This window comes from Nelumbo lutea, chromosome 5, assembly GCF_056320005.1.
Source record: "Nelumbo lutea isolate HS-2025 chromosome 5, American lotus-T2T, whole genome shotgun sequence".
NCBI classification, from domain to species: domain Eukaryota; kingdom Viridiplantae; phylum Streptophyta; class Magnoliopsida; order Proteales; family Nelumbonaceae; genus Nelumbo; species Nelumbo lutea.
In genome coordinates, this window is record NC_142688.1 from 49,870,307 (window position 1) to 49,893,125 (window position 22,819).

The 22,819-nt window shown below is 37.6% G+C and overlaps 2 protein-coding genes across 2 annotated transcripts; both read left to right on the forward strand.

Annotated features, from left to right (window-relative positions):
* Positions 1-2,931: 2,931 nt before the first annotated feature.
* On the forward strand, positions 2,932-11,254 carry LOC148852295 (uncharacterized). The gene is made up of 10 exons (XM_088943981.1): positions 2,932-3,443; positions 3,521-3,625; positions 3,721-3,786; positions 3,881-4,066; positions 4,177-4,287; positions 7,366-7,437; positions 8,765-8,848; positions 8,988-9,088; positions 9,392-9,476; positions 10,650-11,254. The coding sequence occupies exons 1-10, from the start codon at positions 3,366-3,368 to the stop codon at positions 11,013-11,015; spliced, it is 1,254 nt and encodes a 417-aa protein (XP_088800107.1). The 5' UTR covers positions 2,932-3,365; the 3' UTR covers positions 11,016-11,254.
* Positions 11,255-20,883: 9,629 nt separating this feature from the next.
* Positions 20,884-22,539, forward strand: LOC148852296 (uncharacterized). Its single transcript, XM_088947756.1, has 2 exons — positions 20,884-21,791; positions 22,172-22,539. The coding sequence occupies exons 1-2, from the start codon at positions 21,117-21,119 to the stop codon at positions 22,256-22,258; spliced, it is 762 nt and encodes a 253-aa protein (XP_088803882.1). The 5' UTR covers positions 20,884-21,116; the 3' UTR covers positions 22,259-22,539.
* The last annotated feature ends 280 nt before the right edge of the window (positions 22,540-22,819 follow it).

A 22,819-nucleotide genomic window follows, 5' to 3' on the forward strand; every position in this document is an offset into this window, starting at 1 on the left:
TTCCAAAGATCCATCGTTCATCACGCTAACTTCCTTTCTAATGGCCCCGATATATGTGATAGTCAAATTCCAATTTCTCCAAAATCAAATCCAACATATTCATCACCTCAAGATCACTAGAAAACAATCAACTAGTGAATCCCAACACAAATCTATGCCGCAAAAACATCAAAATTCCATTTTGATAGACCTAAACGATTAACTCGATGGACCATATCTTTCTAAGATGAAACTAATGACAAACCAAATTGGTTTGGCAAAACTATAAAGGAACAAGCGATACATGATATATTTTGAAGCTTTATCACAAATCAAGCACACATAATTTTCAACTAAACCTCTTTTGAAAAGGTTTTTCTTTAATTGCTATAGCACTTATACAACATCTCCACACATTTTTATCTTTAGATCAATTTTAGCTTTCCAAATTTCTTTCCATTGGGATTTATTTAAAGTAGTCCTAGCCACTTTGCTTGTCATTGAAGAGCAGCCCTCCAGTCGTAGTCTTTTTGTTACAAAATAGGCACATTTAACAGAAAAACTCCCATTTGAGGTCAGATTCCACAACAATTTATCCTCCCAATGACCAGTAGCCAATCTAATACTTAGAACGTTATTTGTAATTTGCACATCAAAATTTTCCTTCACGAGTCTTGCATTCCACTTCCTTTTCCCCTATAACATTAAATCCTTAGTCCATGTCAAGCTTGGATTAAGGCCCATTATCCTAAAGCCTAGAACTTATAGGAGCCAAGGATCCCCCCCAAATTTTGGTTTTTGTGCCTGAATTCACAATCCAAAAAAATCCCTCCCTCAAGTTGTCTCTTGTAGCCAATAAACTTTGCCAACCCTAAGACCCTATTTTTTTGTGGTTTGAGGAGAGGAAAATCTTCCCTTTGAGGTACTTTGCCTTTATGATGTTTACTCACAAGTTTTCTTCTCCTAAAGTAAGCCTCTAAGCTTGTTTTGCAAGGAGATCAAAGTTAAAGCAATAAGGATTCTAAAATCTTAGCCCTCCATCCCATTTGTTCCTACTTAGGACCCGACCATTGAGAGTAGTGAGTTTTCCTATGTTTTTTTATTCTTTCCACCAAAATTTTCTTTGGAGCTTTTTTAAGTCATTGCAAACTCCTTTTAGAATAAAAAAGTATGACATATCATAAGTAGCTATGGCTGCCACCATTATCTTTAGCAAGGCTTTCTTTCCAACTTGTGAAATCAAGAGGCTCTACCACTTTGAGAGCTTGTTTTCCACACTTTTCGAGAAAGTGATTAAACATGGTTTTTTTTTTCCTATTTGGATGCCCTAAGTAAATTGAGGGATGGTCAATCACTTTCATTTTGAGAGATTTTGCCACTATTTTTTGCAATTTGGGATGCATATTTCTATTAAAAAAAATCTAACTTTTGCATAGTTTACCCATTGACCTAAAACTCTTTCATAGAGATTGATTGCTTCCAATAGAGACTATCCCTCTACAAGATCATCTTTGGAAAAAATATAGTTGTCTTCTACAAAAAAAAAAAAGATGAGATACTTTTGGACAATTACTTGAGATTTTAATTCCCGATATTTTCCCTTGCGTTACTAAATGAGTTAGGTAGGTTGATAGGGCTTCTAAACAGAAAAGAAATAGGTAGGGGGATAGGGGGGTTTCCTTGTCTTAACCCCCTTTCAAGTCTGGAACTATTTCAAGGGAAACCATTTATTAAGATTTTAAGAAACTTTAGACACTAATTCTATAATCCATCTTATCCATTTCTGCCCAGAACCCAACTTTGTTAGTACATTTTTCAAAAAAAAAAATATAGGTTTTGCTCATGTAAAGTTTTAGAGCCATCTATTTTTTTTTTCTTTTGTTTTCTTCATAAAGTGAATAATTTCATGAGCCAGTAGAATATTATCCCGAATGAACTTGCCCAAGGTGAAAGCACTTGGATACACTAATTAGTTTCCCTAACAATGGTTTTACTCTATTAACAATTACCTTTGATATTACTTTATAGATTGTGTTGCAAAGGCTGATGGGTCTAAAATGGTTAGCCATCTCAGGGTGCCTTATTTTAGGGATTAAAGTTGTAAATGTTTCATTAAAATTCTTCACAATGTGTTCTAATTTGTAAAAAAAAAAAATGCCTAACTGCCATCATCACATCTTACTCCACTTTTCCCCAGTATTTTTGGAAAAGTAAATTTGCATACACATTTGGACTTGGAGACTTTCTTGGAGCCATCTGGAAAAGAGCCTCCTTTATCTCTTGTTCACTAACATCAACGTCTATAAACTCTTGATCACTATCATCTAGTTTAGATTGAAGGAACTTCAATAGATCTTTAGGATTTTTAGGATCAAAAGATTTGTAAATTTCCTAAAAGTGGTTTTCCAATTCCCTTGCAATCTCTACCTCATCTTGTAGCCAGACTCCATTGCTCTTTTTTAAAGCCTCAATATGGTTTCTAGCTCTTCTACTTTTTGACGATTGAGTAGAAATAACTAGTGCATTTTGTCACCATAATGGAGCCTCAATATGGTTTCTAGCTCCTCTTTCTTTGACCAAACTTTTTAAATCATTTTTAAATTTTTAATAAGAAGTAGGATTGAAATCATGACCTTTCTTGCAGGATTCACCAACCAAACTTGCCCTTAACTCATTGATTTATTTTGAGCATTACCAAAAGTGTTTTTATTCCATTGCACCAATTATTCCTTAGAACCCTTGATTTTTGTATGAAATTGTATTGATTTACTCTTATCTAAGTTTGATTCCAGCCTTGATCCAATACTCTTTCGAAGTCTACATGATCAGTCCACATTTCCTCAAAACGGTCCACCCTTGAAGTGGACAAAGTCTGGCAAGACACAAGGCCACTATTGTTAGGTGGAGTTGTTGGTAAATAAAACCCGGAAGCCTAATAAAGAAAAAGGGTTTATACTGTTCAGTCCACCTGTGAAATCCTAGTTCTACCATACGGTTGAGAATAGTGCATCAGAATTGATGTTAATTCACGGACGGGTATGAATGTTTATAAATTTGAATTGTTATAGAATTGCAACTGAGTACAGTCTAAAAATCCCTAAATAAAATCCCTGAAATGGAATGAAATCTAAATTTCCCTATTTTTAACGAGTTGACCCGGTAGATGGTCGAACTGATAAATCGTCATCTGGGTCGACCTTCTGATCAGGTTTTAAAACATTGGTTTAAGGCAGTAAGATTTACTTCGAAATCGTAGCAGTTTAGACGTCAGAAATCAAAAACTCTTGGCAGGGGAGGGTTTATATGTTTTCTGCTTCTCTTCACTGAAAGAAAAAGAGGGAGTCTTTCTTCTTCGTCTAGCGTTGCGGCCGGACGCAAAAACAGCGATGGGGAGCACTGCAGTGGAGAAGACTGCAGAGGAGCTCCGTAAAGAGATCGAAGAGCTTCACCGTCAGCAGTGGGAGGTTCATTTTCTTCTCACTATGCGTGAGTACAACATTTCCTTAAGGATTTCTGAATTTGATCTGTTTCAATGTTGCAGATCACCGAGCGCCTTCGTGACCCTAGGGGTCTTCGCCGAGGGGTCGGCAATGGACCCAGAAATTTCGGCACCAACGGAGCAGCACGTCGAGGATTTGTCAGACCGGTAATCACCCATCTCCTCTCCCCTTCTCCTTAGCTTCAACTTGCCTTTGGATTTGTAATTTGTTTGATTTGGGTTTCGATGCATCGAATTTTTAGGCCGATAGGGTTGATTCTGAAGATCAGCCTCCTGCAAAAAGAAGACTCTCTTCAGCTGTTGTCAAGGTATGGATCCTCTTCTGCAGTTAGGATGCCAAAAAATCGAAACTTTGATGTTGGTTATTGTTATTTGTTCAAAAAAATTTGTTGGATAATGTAGATAGAGGATGGAGAGATCGTTGAGGCTACAGGCGGAGAGAAGGATGTGGAAGAGAAGGCTTCAGCTGTAGAAGATGGCAGCGGTGGCGATGCTGCCACTGAGAATGAGAGAGATAGAAGGCCATTGAATCCCCAATTGCAGAATCAGCGTGGTGGAATTAGAAGAGATCGGAGGGCAGCTAATGCGGTATCTTGGAGAACTCTTAATTTGTTTTTTTTTTTTTTTTTTTTTTAATTCTTTATCATGGATTGATGTTTGGGTACTGAAACCTTATTTATTGGTTGTTGGGTATTTAGGATTTGGATATTCCGACAGAGCAGATTCCTAGGGTTTTGCCGAAGGACGAGGACCCACGTTTGGTAAATAGGAACAGGAGAATGCTTGGTCAGCTTTTGGGCACACTGGAGGTATCCATGTGGTTTTTGTAGACTTGTAGTTCTGTGTCTGCTAGGACGATTAAAATTTTCTTTGGAAACAAATGGCGTTTACTGGTGCTTGTAATGTTACATTGCAGGTACTTGCTTGTGGAGTTGGTAGGTATTGTCAATGGTGGTTGGTTATTAGTTGTCTTTTTTATTTAAGATTGAGATATTTCTACCTACATAGAACATAGAAGACCATCTAGAAAACCTTTTAGAAAAAGTGATATGTTAGACTGTTACATGTTGAAGGGGGATTAGAAGACCTAGGAGCAGACTTAAAGGCACCTGAGTGGAAGTAGTAAGAAATTATTTAAGCACCCATAATTTAACAATAGATATTGGCACTGAACATAATGGAATGGCTAAACAGGATTCATATATCTTATCCCAAATGGTTGGGACCAGTGTTGTAAGACTAAGGCACTAAGCCTAGTCCAGATGGTGGAACCGTGAAAGCTGGAACTGGTGGCCTTTTTAGGTCCCAGTTAAATGATGGTTTTTACAGTTTTTTATGGGCTGAACACATGAACCGCCCTGTTAACCAGCAAAACCAGGACCCATGAAGTATCCCAGTTTTTAGTCCAGTTCAAGTCTTACAACATTGGTTGGGACAAGGCTTAGGTGGTGATGATTGAGATACTCTAGCAAGTGCACCATGCAGATGACTATGCATACATTCAGTGATGTTCAAATGTTTCTCTGAGAGGGGGTTAGAACTTTGAAGATATAACATTAAAAGCTAATTATCCTAACACAACCAAGCTTAATCATGAGGGTAGCATTGGTTGCAGGAGGAAATTTATAGCAATATTTAGAAAATATAATGAATTCATTTTCAACCCTCAAAGAAGCAGGAAAATTACCATTATCCCTTTATTAGTTTCCAACTGACCATATTCATTGCACTTGAAAAAAAGAAATTATTTATAGAAATCAATTCTCTAACATGAGTTGGAAATGTGTTTCTTCAGTTCTAGAGGGATATTCCTCAATGTTCCAAAGGAAATAAAATGAGTATGAAACCAATGTTGTTAAAATCTTACGATTTTACAATTTGAATCATGAATCCCAAGGGTTTCAAGTCGAATCTTATGTCTGAATCATTTTCTGAAAAAATCTTATGATTTTTGTTTGAATCTTATGATTTATACAATTCATTGTGATTCAGATCAATTAAATTATAATTAGTTCCCTACTTTGTCATTTTGTTTTGATTATATTTAGTTTTTGTCAATGGTGACTTGTTTTAATGACTTTACTAGAAATTGATTTATTTATGTTATTTAAATCCATATATTGAATTTTTTTCTATCATATTTTGAATTAAAATCCATTGTATGTGGATTATTTGACTTTCAAGTTAAACTCGATTATGGCCCTGATTGATGATTAAGTACTTGTTAAAAGAAGTACTTGTTGCACAAGTACTTCTTAGAAGTATTTGTTTTAACAACCACTTTCCAAATCACTTATTATGTTTTTAAGCACTTATTGGGGTGGGGATGTTTGGTAAGCTACTTTCCCCATAAGTGCTTATATTGACACAAATGACAATTTTAGTCCTCACTTCACTCATACATATATACAATGCTTTTCACATGCTATGATATACATTTTAACTGAGAGTCCACGTGGACCCACACGTGAATTGCCATGTAAACCCATCTCATACTCCGGCCTCCCTCTCCATCTCATACTTCTTCTTCCTTTAGTTCTTCAGACCCCCCCCCCAAATCCACTGTTCATCATCTTCCTCATGACACAGAACCAACGGCAGCGGTGAATCCATTCCGATCTCCACCTCCAATCTCTCATCTCTCTTTTTTCTCCCACACCATCTCTCTTTCTTCTTCTTTTTTCCTTCTTCTTCTTAATCTTCACTCTCTCCCTTTCCCTGTTCATCATCGTCACTGCAGAGGCGGGTTCAAACCAGCAATAGTGGTGAGTGGTGGCGTTGAACAGAAATGATGACTAAGGAAGAAAAAACAGATTTGTGATCCCAGAGTTAGGTCTCTGTGGCAAGGCTGAGGACTGAGGAAGAAAAAACAGGAACGGTGAGATCTGTGAAATTTTTAGGGATTGGTTCAAGTGTAGATCTACGAAATCCTATAAAAAACTAACCTTTTGTTGCCGGTTAGTTCAAGTGTAGATCTGCGAAAAAACAGATAGTTCAAGTGTAGATCTGTAAAGAATAGGGAGTTCAAGTTAGAAAAAAACCAAAAAAATGATTAAATGAGAAAAAAACTTCAGAAAATAGAAGAAAGTAGCCAAACGACAGGTCTGCCGGCCACTTTTCCTGACCGCCGATCGTCACCGGTGGACCTACAACTAGTGCGCTGCTACCTAGGTTTGATGTTCGAATGAATGGATAAGGAGGTATAACCCTTGCGGGGGTATTTTAGGCATTACAAAAATTAGTAGGGACTGGTTCGTCCCATTTTTTGGAGAAGTACTTAAAAAAAGGCCAACTTGAAGTCACTTTTTTAAAGTACTTTAAAAAAAAAGTACTTCCCCACTTTTTTACCAAACACACAAAACCACTTAATAATCACTTAATGTGTGGTCCCAGCTCTTAAAAGAAGTACTTCTTTTAAGTGTTCTCAAACACTACCTATATCATGCTAGACTCCTATTCTATAAGTGGTAAATTCTACTGTTTTAAGTACATATATAGTAGATATAACTTAAAAATAGGGCAGAACACTTTTCTATATATATTTATCCTTTTAGCATATGTATATTTAATGTTTTGACAAATTTGTAAAAAGTAGAAATAATCTTATGATTTACAATATGATTCACGACTTCGATTCAATTCAATTTTCTCTATGATTTACAATATGATTACAATTTTTAGAACATTGTATGAAACACATAGAAGCTCATTATGGTTTAAGGCTTTAAGCTTATCTCTCTTGTATTTAACTTCTTGTAACTATAGATATCTATGTTAGTTCCAATGGCTTTATTTCCTAATTTCTCAATATAATTAATCATATCAAAATATTGTTGCCATGTTGTTGTTTAGTGTCTTACTGTTAACATGCATTTTTGTTGTTTCAGAAATTCCAGAAAGAAGACATGCATCTATCAGCAACTGAGGCATATATGCGTCGATCTAATTCATTACAAAGAGTGAGTATTTGTTAAGTATTAACCTTTATATCAACTAGCTAAAATTAATCTATAAAAAACTATTGACTAAAATTGTATTATGCTACAAGCATAAATTTGGAAGCAATTGAAAATGGGTCCATTGGGGTGGATGTATTAGTTCTACATTGTTTTCCATATTTAAATATTATATTTTCTTTTTAATTGTGTTTTTTTTTATTTTTTTTTATCTTTTGCGGGAGGGCTGTGAGACCTGGTTGCCAGGATGGCTTTTTGAGGCTTTGGGCCTTACCTTTTGATCCTGCAAATTTCTATTATGATGGATGGATAAACCATGATGAGTATTTTTTATATGTTGGGGTTGCTCTGCAATTGGCAACAAATAAAGGACCATATTTGGTAAATGCTGTTAGGAGAACATATAGGCAATGATTCAAAAATATTGTATATATTAGAAAGCTTAAACTTCAAAGGACACTTTCTGCAAGAACTACATACAAAAAGCATGACACAATCCAATGTTTTAAAAACTGACCCGGAGGCCAAACTGTTTTTGCCTCTGGGTCATGGGTCACTGGTTCAACCAGTCGGGTCGAATGGTTCAGACCGTTCCACATCAGCGCATATATGTATTAAGTATAAATATATATTTTAGCAATAAATAATGTATAAATAAGTGTTAGATATGTTATATGCATTATTTTATATTTAATTTATGTTTTTTAATTCAGTTTTTTAATTTTTTTATTTATAAAAATTGCAATTTGAGGTCAAAAAAGGGTTTTTTAGTGAAAATAGCAGGGCAAGGTGCCTACGATTCCTTGGGATGCATAGATCTTGAAAAGTTACCCCAAAATAAAAATAAAAAAACACCATGCATTGAGTGTGCAATCCGCGACTCAGTCACTGGGTCAAACGGGTCAATGGTCGAACCGGCCGGATTGAATGGTTCTTGACCAAGTCAATGGATTTTGACCGTCTGATGGATCTTGACTGAATTGGACCCAGAATCCTGGTTGGGTGACGATTTGAATGGTTCGACCAGCCGGGCCAATGGTGGGTTGAAAACCTTGATACAATCCTGTAAGTAGAATACCCATTACCTGTCAGGCGTGTTCCCACAATACCCATATCCATGTCAGAAGTCTTTGGAAATGGAGAGTCACGTCTTTATTTCCTGTGTCGAGGTCTGTGTTGGTATCCATGTCTGGGCATCATAGTTTAGAAGCTATATTCAATTAAAGATGCATGATTTTAATTTAAACATGTTGATTTTCTCCAAATTTCTGTGTCCATTCTCTGGAATTATACTTCCTCGGTGATGATTGAATTATTAAACCATACATAGGCTGAACAAAGGGCACGTGAAGAAAGTGAAAAACTACGGCAGCAGGAGCGCGAACAAATTGCAGAAAAACAAAAGCGGGATCTGGTCTGCTTGTTTGACTTGCATCTTAGTTTAATCTCTGCTTTCAAGCTTGAAAATTGGTTGTTGTTTAATATGATAATGCACGGAATATCAATTTCTCCCTCCCATCTTTGTTCTTTTAACACTTTATCATCTTCTACAGACTCTGCGAGCACGTGTTGCTGCCAAGGCTGAAGAAAAGAAGTTGGAGCTGCTGTTCCTTCAGTGGAGTGAGCATCATAAAAAGCTTAGCAATTTTCTAAGGTACAAATAATTGGGAAGGTTCTGAAAGTAGTGCATTTCCCCTTTCCTCTTGCTGTACCTTTGATGCATATTTTTCTCATCCTCACAAGCACAATTTGCTCTTCTTTCTGCAGGTTATTTTTAATTTTGGTCCAAAGTATCCATATTCACAATTTTATTGAGACAAAGATAAGTTTCTATTCATGTGCATAATGTCGAAGCAATTGGGCATCTCCTGCTTCTTTGCAGGATTATAGGTAGAACAACAATTTTTTATTTTGGTAATTTCTGACTCTTGATTGTTTCTGGCTGTGTTTTTATCAGGACCAAGACTGAGCCTCCAATATTTTATTTGCCTGCCAAACCTTTGGAGGATGATCTAGCCTCAGTTGAGGAGCGTAAAGAAAAGGTAAAACTAATAGTGCATTTTTTTTCTCCTCTGCTATAGAAGGGGAGCTCGGTGTGAGTTGTGAATTAATAGTGCCTTTTCAAGATGTTTTCATGAGCCATCTATGATACAGAAGTGACATGTTTTTATTTGATCTAGATCTCCCAAGCTACAACTACAATTTGGCTTGTTTACTGGTTTGATCTACTGCCCTGTTAAGTTAGGCTGGGTTTTGCTTGAGGTTATAACTTAGAAGGCTTTATTGGCTTCTTGCTTGGAATAAGCTGAAAGGTTTTATAGTTTCTCATCCTGACCAGAGTTTACAAACATAGGCAGTTGAAAAACATTACTGCCAAATGACAGAAGGAAAAGCCCTTGCTCATATGCCATATCAGAGAGGAAAAAGCTTGAAATATTAGGTAAAGTTTATCTCTTACCCTGACCAAAAACTGAGTGTTAAAGGCAATAGGCAGTCGAAGACCTGTCAAGTCACCAACTGACCAAAAAAACCTTTTTGAACAAGGGCTTAGCTAGAGTTCCTTATAAGGGCTCCTTTTACCAAAAAAACCTGCCAGGTACTGCCTTTAACTTCCTTTCAATAGAACATATCTGTGCAAGTATGTTCATTCATGGTTAGTGGACTTCACAGGTGATAACTGGGTTTAGCCATGGGATGGTATCATTAGGGATGCTGCTTTAATTTTAACCATTGATCAATGCCCTTATACTTAAATTTTTGTCAAGTGGAGTCGTAGAGATATCTACTATGACAATCTTTGCTCAATTGGCCAATTGCTATTTGTGATAATTCACCTTCTAAATATTGCAACTAAGGCATCAGCCCTTCTTTCAGCAAAAGAATTGGTCTTGCACAAAGATTACAAGGAAGAATGACAAATACTGAATGTAATGGGACCCAAGCTGGAATTTTAGTGGATGCCTTGGTATGGCTGATTCATTGGCCAAACAGGGTGTCAGTAGGGAGAGATTGTATTGTGTAGTGGTGCATTGTTGCTTGAGGTTTGGGTGGCATATCACCTAAATCCGGGTTGTCTAATACATGTGTACATAATTCTTTCATATTTAATGGATGAAGTTACTGTTATCCTTAAAAAAAGTAAAGGGTCCCTTGAGGTGTTTGAATAAGACTAACTTGAACCTAGGTTAATTATGCCTCCAAAATTTGCATGTCAGGCTTTTCTAGAATGGAAAGTTGCCAGAAGGGAGGAGCTATCCACGTATCAGAAGCAAATAGCAGAACAGTATATCGCCAATGTGGAAACAGAACTCCAAAGGTGGCAAAATGCAAGGAATTCACGGAAGGCAAACAACAATATGAACCTGCAAGAGACAATGGACAAAGAGCTGGAGACCCACAGGCTCGAGCATGGACCAAAAACAAGGAAGATCCCTGGAACAGGCGACAATGATGATGAGGATGTTGAAGATATCAATGTTGGAGAAGATGATATGCTGATGGATGATGTGCTTGAGGTTGATGATGCAGCAAAGCCCGAAGCAGATAATACCAGTCCAAGTCCTGACAATCTAGGCCAATAGCAATCTGTCCATGCTCAGTGCTGGTAATATATGTTAGAATTCTAGCCGACCATGGATTGTTTTTTTGCTGTTACAATGTTATATTATATCGTTTGGGAGTTATGGTTAGATTAATTCATCTTATTTCTTGCTAAGGCTTTATTGTTGGCCAAGAATGCTTGTGCTTTCCTGAACATATGTAAACTTTTGTAGTTTAGTGGTTTGATTGTCTTGTTAGCATATAAATTTCAATTCTGATCCCACTGGTGTATAGGCACATTATTAGCTGGAAAGATCATGTAATAATCCTAGCTTTTTATAATTGCATCTAGATTAATTTATCCTAAACCATCTAGTCACCAGCTTCATATTTACATCAAATGACCAATACTTGACAGTAGGCCAAACAGGCTGCAAGATATGTTGTCCCCAAATCAGGAAATTGTAAATAATTAGTAATTTCTTGGTTTGGTACTGTCCGTAATAAGTCCAGCTAGAATTGCAGCCAATGTGGCTAGCGTCCCTCATAACCTCAAATGTGGGTGTTTTTCAGATTTAATGGTCGATCAAGAAGCCTCTTCAAGACCAGATTGGTTTGGCCCAGATGGGCTTAGGGCTTGGTCGGTTTTCCAAGGTTTCAGCTTCGGCTTGACCTGGGCACCAACTTTATTAATTTCTTCTTGTTTTGACAGACCCCAAAGCCCATACTGTGAAAACATAAGCAGTATGCTAATCTCTCTCGATGATGGAATGGCTCTGCCTGTAAGATCATGAACCCTGGACAATATGTGAAGAAGCATAGGCTGCGTTTTGAAACAATGTAAATGGAGTGTAAATCCCAATTCAGGGTATATTTGCAATTTGGTTCACTTTTGCCTGTGTTTGGCAACATTACATCTATGCATTGACAAATGACAGACCAACGCATATTTACATTGATAATAAGATGTAAAAGTACATAATAAAAAAGAAGTAAATTTGCATTCAAGAGGGCTTTTGATAAAAAAAAAAAAAGGCATATGCTTTAGTGAAATTCATGTTTGCATCCATTACAGCTAAAAGTATGTTTGGTAAGAAGGTAAGTTTGTCAATGCAAAATTAACCCAACTTTGCAATTTATATGAACCATTTTACACTCTACATATTTGCATTCACACTAATTTGCATCATTTTCAAACACAGCCATAGGAGTTAATTCCTCGGCCTGATGAGTGATGACTGATGGGATGTCCCTTTGGCCTTCATTTGCTCTAACACCAAATCACCAATAGACAGACAATGCAGATTAAGTGGTCCTAGGTCAAGATGCCCCACAGTACAGATTAAGTGATCAAAGGTCAGGTTGGACTGGATCATCAAAAGGGAATGGGATCTGCTCTTTACACATGGGCGTCTCACAAGCACATCCACCGTGCATTGGAAACATCTCCCGTGAATAAGCCTGGTCTCTAGGACCATGTATTAGGACGCACATGGTCTATAGATATGGTCATTAGGATGTGTGTTGAGGTTGGTGTGAGGTGCCTGAACAGATCCAGTCTCCATCAAAAGAAGTACCAAGACCATGTATTAAGCCAGGTCTATAGACGCACATGGGCATTGAAAGATAAATTTAAGAGACATCACCCGAATTGCACCCTTATTTGGGAAAGACCAAGACATGGCAGAATAATTAAGACGCACATGGTCTATGGATATGGTCCCTAGTCAAAGAAACCGAATTCTAAAACTTGAGTCAAGAAATCGATCCCATATAATTTGGATAAAACTTGGATGATGATAATGACAACGATGATGACAACAACGACTTGGTCGTAGGTGACTTCCAGTTTTTTCACGGTGGATGACAAGACCAGGCCTCTTTGCCTTTTGAGATGGCCTTGTCATCTACCAGATAGAAGCAAAGTAAAGCCCCGCTGGCTGAATGCAGAGGACATGCCATGGAGGAAACTGGAAAAGAGAACAAATCAACCAATCAACAAAGAATAAAGCAGTTTTAGATAGATATCAAGCATGCTCGAACTGTCAAATATCCTTATATTTAGACCCCAAAAAGTGCAGTAAGCGGTAGCTTTGCTTTGCTAATATGGGGCCTCTTTGGGCCCTCCATCATGTACCTGTGTGGAAGATTCCTAGACAACCAGACTTCTCTAGTTCTCTATACTACCAGATTAGCAATTCTCTCTGTAGATGTACTTATTAGGCTCTGTTTGGTTGCATAAAAATGACTGGTTTCTTCAAAATTTCTATTTTACAGTGTTCAGTATCACAGAAAATAGCTGTGGAATAACAATTCTTTGAATATTTTCTTCTTCAATCCATTTGTATGTTTCTCAACTATTTAGATTTGATTTCCAAATAAAAACATTATATTGTGTTTGGTTGCAGTTCAATTTTATTTGCACTAGTACAAATGCATGGGAGTGCAAATGAAAAGAACACAGATTCTGGTTTAATTTTGTTTGGGGTTTTACTTATTGCTCATATTCTGATATTCTGCTTCAGGTCCTAATGTCTTATTTTACATCATTTGTACTGCAACAAAACAAATAAGGTAAATTTTGAAACAAAAATAACAAATCATTTGCACTACCATAGTTTTTGTATCAGTGCAAATAAATCTGCACTACAATCAAAACAGCTTTTAAGAAAATTTGTATCCTTCTTACATGCAACCAAAGGCAGCTTTAGATGTTACTACCAGTTGTAGCTAAGTATATGTTTGGTTCCATTTATGTTTATTGAATAAATGTTTGTATTTTACTTGCTGGTAAAATCGAGAAGTGCAATAATTACAACCGTTTATGACAACTAGGCGCCAACAGGCTCTACATCAGCATAATGGTAAAAAAACACTTGGCCGTTTGTGGAAGCTTTAAAAAATAACTTCCACAAACGGCTGGCATGCACAAAAACCAAAGTTGACTTTTTTCATTTTCGATGCATGTAGAAGAGCAAGAGAGAGAAAATGCTGAAGTGGTGCCTATGTGGCACCGTCAATAAACGTTTACTGAATAAATGTAAACGGAACCAAACACCTCTAAGTTCAGGTGCAAAGGTCGGCAGGCATTTGCTGCACTTATCCCACACTTGGACATACATCACACATGTAATGGAAACACCTGTCACAGATTGAACCAAAGTGAATGACAAATGCAACACAAACAAGTGCAGCAGATCCAGAATCATAGAAGCTTACTCTCATCATTAGCTGTAAAGAGAACTTCATGAGATGGGTCATGGGTGGTGACTGGTGATGCCACAAAGTGTTTAGTCACTAAAGCCATTTTGCTATTCCTTGCTTAGTGGCAAAAACACACCTTTCAGCAGTTCTCCATGTATCTATCTCCTTTACAGCTTACAGCAACTTCAACTCATCTCACAGCACAAATAGAGGCCCCTTCCCTAAGAGATCCATCCCCCCCCTTAATCGCTACACAGTGCTAATATAAGCGTTGCCCTAAATGGGTAACAAGATTACTGATTGGTTCATCTCAAGAAGATCTTGATCTTGACCACCAGAACATTTTACACGTGGCAATTGATAAACAAACGGGACCATGTGATTGCCGTGGACAACCTAAGCTTTTGTCCATTGAATGAATACAGATTGCCTAACGTAATATATGGAAACCAGCATTTTAGCTTTCTCAGGGCATGGAAAAAGGAAGCCCTTTCAGTAGTCTACTTTTGAGGGAATGATACTTTAATTGCCTTACAAGGCAATAGGTCAAACTAAGGGATAATAAAATCCCTTCTTTTTGTCCCTCTTTTTTTTTTCTTTTTCTTACCATGTGAGCCCTAACTTAGATGGAGGGGACGAAGAGTCCAGATTCAAAGATTAAAAATGCCCTAATCCACTGATTTAATTTACCCATTGAATGAGTATTATATGGCCATCAAGATGACAACTGCATTGTCTTTTCACAAAATGAGTATAGTGCGGGTGGACAGATTTATGGGTCTTTATTACTTGATATTTTTTATGGGCTGAATGATCCAACCTGTAACTACATGACCCAGTGAGCTTGTTTGGGTTTTGATTATTAGATAGTTATCATGGGGTGAAGAGCTTAATGGGTCTTGATTACTAGCTGGTTTTTATGGGCTCGATGATTTCATCAGCCATACCCAGTGAGATTCCTGATTATTTTATTTTGTTCAAATTTGACAATATGTTTGATAAAAGAAATTCAGAACAATGTTTTAAAGACTCAGCCCGGACTGGATGGTCGGACCATGAAAACCAGGAACTGATGGCCTTTTCTAGTCCCGGTTAAATAATGATTTTTGCAGGTTGGACGGGCCAAGGCCCACTTAACTGATAAAACTGGGAGCCATGGAACATTTCAGTTTTTAGTCCGGTCCGAGTCTTAATAACATTTATAGTTGTTTTCCTTGGATGAGATATTCGCAGTTGAACATTCTAAATAATTCATTTCAAAAATAGCTAATAAAGAAGAGCCTATTTTGAACATATCAAAGGGTTTTTAAGCTAAAATTTATCCCACAAATAGAAGGTAGAAATAAATGGAATCCTTACACACATATACAGACAAAAGTTACAAAATTCTCTCTCGCTCTCTCTCCAGGGAACAGGAGTTGAACATCTATCAAAAAGATCTAAATGAAAACGTCAAGAGGAACAAGGATAATGAACCCAAGGAATAGTTGGTGAGCAATTACGGTAACCAAATTAAGAATCTCTTTATGGAATGATTGGTGGACAAGTTGCCTTGTTAAATATAGATCTACATGTGGAAAGACAATTTTCTCCATACCAGAAAACCCAATGAATGAAGAGAAGAGGAACAAGGATAATGAACAAAATTGGGTTTTCAAATGCCTTAGCTGCACATATGCATTGTGGATATGGTTCCCTTGACACAGAGGAATCGATGGAAGCATGGAAAATGTAAGCCCCAACCTTTGGCTTCTGTCTTCATCTAATGGAAGCCTCCAAATTTCACCAAGGAAATTATCAGATGAGATTAAGGTTGCATTTTGATAAGCTTTTAAAGCCCAAAAGCACAAATTCCCAAGACTTATTTTGTTATCTAGGCTTAAAAGTGTTTTTGGTTTTAGATTGTTCTGCTTTTGAAAGCAAATCTTACAAAACGCTCAAAACACTTTTTGGCTCAATTTGAAAGGGCAAATGTAGTGGCTGTACTGGCTAGCTTCTGACTTTCCAAGGTAATCCCCACAAAGACAGCCCAAAATTGGCTGTCAGTCAGCCTCTTTGAGTAGCTTATCTGAAGTGCTTCAAAGTAGTTGAATCTTCAAAACAACCCTCCAAACGGATTTTATTTCTCACAGCCCAAAGCTCAAAAGCAAAAACTTATTCAAATGGAGCCATTAATAAGATACTTGAAGAGTTACCACTTTGACTGGAAAGCAGCAAGTAAATTTAAGCACAGACTTCCAGCATTCAAACAAATGTAAGGGGTCCCAACCTACCACTTGCCAACTCTATGGAATGACTGGAACCCAATATGAACTATAAATTGATGGATTTGATTGTCAGTTCATTAATAATTCAAAGAAAATGTGATTGCTTGGTGTAATGGTAAAATCTCGGGCCGACAAACATGAGAATGCAGATTTGAGTCTGAAAACTGTCATTTTGTGAAGATAAAAGAAAAGAAAAGGTACCACAGGTTAGATCTATCATCTATGTCCAACTCATCCTTCTAAGGGCTCCCGATTGCTGGAAAGGATAATGGCCCTTTTACCAATTTCATATTGGATGTTTAATTGAGACATTTCTTCTCTTTGAGACCAGATCCCATAGGGCAAAGTTGAGACACTTGGGATCTCTTACTTACAATCCTTTCTCACATCTCTATCCACAAGACACTACCACCATATAATGACAAGGGAGATATTTCCAATTCGTAGCTGTAATTTTTTGTGCGTAGGGATATGAGAAGAATTTGTGGGCAAGAGACCTGAGCAGTACACATAATCATTTTGTTGAGCTTTTTTTTTTAGGTTTTATAAGCTCTAACTGCTGTCCTTATTGCTTAGTTTAGATTGTGCCCACATCTATAGATCAATGTGGGGTTGTTTGGCCTTGAATTGAAAGACATTGTTAGCAAACCTAAAAGCAGGATTTCAATTAGTTAGTAAACAATACAAACATTGGACTGGGAGGGGGAAACACCTGTTTAAAAGTAATAAAAAAAAAAAAAAAAACCTAAGTCTATAATAGAATACAGAGACCCTGCATTCCAGAGGTCCTTTTCAAGATGGGATTATGTAAGAAATGAATAAAATTAATTATGAATTTTGCCTCCACAACGCCCATGCGAATCCTATTGAATGGTTGAAGCCTTTCTTCCACATTTCCCTTTCAAAAGAACAAGACAAGATGACCATTCATCTCTTTATTTGTCTAAGGTTGACAAACAATAGAAAAGAAATAGTTCCCCCATACTTAGAGCGACATAAGCTTTGCTTGTCTCATGACTGAGTCCTATTTGATAGAACTCCTTGAAAGATATTTGGGGTACAGTTTTTTTGCTTGAAAGATTTCAAACAAGTCGCCGTGATCATCATCCAAGCCTTATTCCGAATATATGGGAAATCAACTACATGAATCTTGTTTTACCATTTTATTCTATTCAATACCATATCTATTGTTAAATTATAAGCACAAAGATTTCAAGCAAATAATGAATTTTAAATTATTTTGTCGAAACATATTTTGGTCTAAAAATCTAATGATGGGTCTAATTAGTTTAGACTCCTTCAAGATCTGCTTCAGCCCTACAATTTTACTTGACAAAAGTTCCATCCAATTCTCAGGAAAACGTAACTCAAAAGATGGCCAGTCTGCTCAATAAACAAATTGAGAATATAAGATCTATATACCCATTGGGCTGGTCATATATGGCCTGATTGCTAGAGAGGGAAGATTAGAAGCCAAAAATGGAATAAATTCTAACCAATATTGTCAGATTTGGATTGGATTCGATTGGATGGTTGGAGAGAAATCAGGAATGATAGTTCAAACAAATTTTGGGTTATTCGGTTCTTAGAAATGTTGGCTTGGTCAAATTTATTGGCATTATGACCTCTAATATTTATTGTTTCAAGTTTATTTTGATGTAAAATAGCTCTAGGCTGCCTTGGAAACGATGCAAATGGAGTGTAAATCCCAGTTCAGGGTAAATTTGCACTCTGGTTCACTTTTGTCCGTGTTTGGCAACATTATACTTATGCATTGATAAATGATAGACCAATGCATATTTATATTGATAACAAGATGTAAAAGTACATCAATAAAAAGAGAATTAAATTTGCATTCAAAAGGGCTTTTGATAAAAAAAAAAAAAAAGGCATATGCTTTATTGAAATTCATGTTTGCATCCATTACAACTAAAAAGTCTGTTCGGTAAGAAGACAAATTTGTCAGTGCAAAACTAACCCAACTTTACAATTTATGTGAACCGTTTTATATTCTACATATTTACATTTACACTAATTTGCATCGTTTCCAAACGCAGCCTTATGGATGGGGATAGAGCAAGGTCTACTGACCTTACCATGAAAGAGCCTGCAGTTACACATGTTTGATCTCATGCCTCTGTATAGGGGTGAGTATTATTCTGTTAAAACCGAAAAACGAAATCAAAAATTTAAGTTTTGGTTTTTAGAATTAAAAATTTGATTAATTGAATTAACCAAACTTTTTTATATGATATAACATATAATATATTATATTATATATATATATATGAAATAACCGAAACCAAAATAAAATTTAGGTTTCAATTTAGTTTGATGTTTTTTTTAATTTGGTTTTTAAAATTTTAATTTATTAATTGAATAAACCAAATGATCGCCCCTACCTCCATATTCAAAGGGATGTCGAGAGATTATCTCAGATAGTGGGCCATCAATAAATTTTACACCCTACTCAAGTCTAACAACATTGGATCTAGAAAATCTCTTGCTAAGACCGAAAAGGAAGAAAAAAGAAAAGAACATCCTTAACCATGATAAAAGTGCTACTGACCAAAAGAATTACTAACCCAAGAATAGGCGCTGACTGTCGTTCACGTCATGATAAGCCCATTTCCTTCTAAGCCCATCTACCTAACAAGCAGCTGACCCGGAACCTGAACCGGTTAGACCAGGATTTGTTTGACTTGTACCCGAACCCTTTAAGCGGGTAGGTAACCGGGTACGAAGGACACCCAAATAAAATCCTGAGAAAACGCTTTTAGGTTTAAAGTGGTTTTGTACAATATAACAGCTTTTGTAGATAAAAGCGAACTTTGTTGCTGACTCACTACTTAGATCAGCTTTGCAGTTTGCAGCAAAGTGGATATAGTAATTGAATCGGGTACTTTCAAGTCTTCAACTTCAATCCAACAAACCTCTCTTCCTCCAATTTATTAAGTTGCATTTAATACCTGTTTGGGAGGATTTTTTTGGGTCGCAGCTCCTTCCAGACGTTTACATTTATTAAATTTTGTAATTGCAGGGCATTCTTTTTCTGAATTTTGAGAGGGGGAAAGTTGGCCAATGAAATTTTGATTCCTATTGATTAAGAATTTCATGTTTTTTTTTTTTTTAGATTTAAGTGAGAATCAGGAAAATTTTATTTTGCTGGGCAGCTAAGTGATACCCATCTCTTATATGAATAAATAACTTTCTCATTTAGGGGAAAAGTTGTAAACACTTAAATGGGACAAAAATGCCCATTGTAATAATGGATTTATATAGCTAAAATGGCCATTTCCTTATTTACATGAAAAATAAAATAATATGGATAAATGCACTTACCCACGTAACTCTTTCTTGAAAAACACTTAACTGGATAAGTACATTTATCCAAGTAAATAACTTATGAATTGGGCTTTGATGAAAATTCAAAAATCCAAATGGGCATTCTGTGTGCTGGAATCGTAAGCATGAAGTCACCATGGTTTTCAAAATCGGACCGGACCAAATGGTCAGACCGGAAAAACCGAGAACCGATCACCTAACTAGTTCCGTTTTTTCCCAAACCCGCCTTTTCCCCCAAAATCGTTGATTTTGGTCAACAAACCGCTGAACTAGTTGGTTAACCGTTCGAATAGTTTTGGCTATTTTTGAAAATTTTTTATGTGTTTGTCAAAACAGGCCAACCGTTCGAGTCAAAACGATCGAACCATTCAAATCGATAACCGGACCCCTAACCGGTTTGGTTTTAAAAATCGTGGAAATTACTCTAATTAACTTCGCAACCGATCTCAAATGCAGAGCAATCCCAAATAGGCCTTTAATAGTTAGTATAAAATTTACCTAAAATTAGTAAAGAAAATGGAAATTTTGATCTCGGAAAGTGATTGGATCCCACTCTTAACATCTCAATCATTGATGTCAAGAGTTGCACGATCCCCATTTTAATTTTTAAATGGGCATTGATGGTCCCACTCAAGGAATTTTTCTCTTCTTTTTTATTTTTGTGAACTACTTATTGAGCTTTTTGTATTTTTTTTCTAATTTTGGCGAACCATTCATTGGTTCAGGAGTTAGGAAGAGCATAAACTCTTCCATAAATAACATTTTAATCAAATAATAACCCTAGGAACATTCCAGATTTGCCCTCCATTTCTTTTTTTTTTTTTTTCAACAATAGCGTTCAAAAAAAAAGAAATCCAAAAAGCAGCAGGCGGCCAAACAAAGCGCGGTGCCTTACTGCTTTAGTGCTTCTCACTGTCACCAATCTCCACGTACGGTACACATAGAAACTACACTTTTGAAGGAAAGAACATAGGACACTTACAATTTATATTGTGGCTGCAGCACTGAATCACGCCATTAAGCAAGCGAGCCCCAGGGTGTGGGACCCACTCATTTCTATGGTCTTGATTAAGGGCCATCATAAGGGCCATGCAGACAAAAGTACTTCATTATTACCCCACTTTTAACTATTTTATTATTTATATTTTAATTAAAGCAGAAAGGAAAAAAAAGCTACAAAGCCCAAAGAAATCTCTTCCTTCTTCCCCTCTCCTGCCCTCACTCTCTTTGGGGAAGAAGAAAAGGGGGGAAGAGAGGGGGGAGGGGGCCTGTCTCAATTGGATTTATCTTGCTGAGAGAAGTTCAGCCTGCGCACGGTAGCATACCATGGCTACAAGGGCTAACATGAATGGTGAGCACACCGCACACCCACCCGGTCCCGGCCCATCCCAGAACAACCAGAACCACCATCCCCACCCCTCTTCCGGCCACCACCACCACCCCCAGCAGCGGCGCTACCTCCAAGACGACTACTACTACCCCAGATCCTCGTCGGCCGCCTCCTTCAAGGGCTGCTGTTGCTGCCTCTTCCTGCTCATGACCTTCCTCGCCCTCCTCGTCCTCGCCGTGGTCCTCATAATCGTCCTCGCCTTGAAACCCAAGAAGCCCCAGTTCGATCTCCAGCAGGTCGCCGTCCAGTACGTGGGCATAATGACCGGCCCGTCGCCTACGACGACGGGGGCGTCGCTGACACTCAGCATAAGGATGCTGTTCACGGCGGTGAACCCGAACAAGGTGGGCATCAAGTACAGTGAGTCGCGGTTCTACGTGATGTACAAAGGGGTGCCGCTCGGTGTGGCGACGGTGCCGGGGTTTTATCAGCCGGCGCACAGTGTCAGGCAGGTGGAGACCACCGTGGGTGTCGACAGAGTCAACTTGCTTCCGGCGAACGCCGCTGATTTGGTGAAAGATGCCTCTCTTAATGACCGGGTTGAGCTCAGGATTACTGGTGATGTAGGTGCGAAGATCCGGATTTTGGATATCACTTCGCCCAGGGTTCAGGTAAGCACTTACCAGTCACCCCTCTTTCAGTCTTGCTTTCTCTTCTCTCATCTCTTCTCCTCTTCTCTGTGCTAAATGCTTCACATTCTTTAATACATCCTTCCACCCTCCCGCTTTGCCTAAATGCTACTAAAGTTCACTGTTGAAAGTTTCCTTCTCTGAAAAACTAATAGCGGCACACCCATCTTGCCTAATCATGCTAACATGCGCCCTCTTGCAGAGGCGGTAAGATGGGGGAATTGGGTTTGTTTGTCTCATGTTGTTAAGTCATTTTTTAGGCTCCTCCATTGATGTGGATGCTTAGAGCTAGTTAAAAGTCATATTGTCGGTGGTTTTTTAACGAAGAAACAATAATAAGGTCAATGGGTCTGTGGTGACAGGTTGCAGTGGATTGTGCAATAGTGATCAGTCCAAGGAAGCAGTCACTGACATACAAGCAATGTGGAGTGGATAGCTTGAGCGTCTGAGACGAGGAAGCTCCCATTCTCCTACTATCTTTCTTTACCCATCTCTCTTTTTCTGGGAAACCCAATTTTTTACGGCTTCAGCTCCACTCTCCAAAGCAAGGAATTTGGTTTGCTTTGGAGAGGGAAGAAAATGGAGCAAAAGAAATGGGATTACCCTTCTCCCACTGTATGAAAGAAATTTTGGGGATTTTGGGTCTTATTTACTTTACATTGAAATGTGAATTGTTATTTATTTAGATTGAAAATGGAAGGAAACTCAGAGTTAGCATTCAGGAAAGAAACTTTTTTACTCTTTCTGTCTTGATTATAATGCTTTTTTTTTTCGGATCCACGTTGATTCAAGAGTGCTTTGGTGGAAGGAAAATGAATTTTGAAATGGGAAGAGAGGAAAGTGAGGTCAGTATAGCTCAGGACAAGCTGCACGTTCTGGCCAGCGCGAGACAAGGGAAGAAATGTCGTGTTGTGTAAGAAAGCCCGTTTAAGTTTGTTGTTGTTGACGAACTTGCACTCTTCAGAGGCTTTCAGACAAAATTTTAATAATACTTTGAGAGCAGACACTCG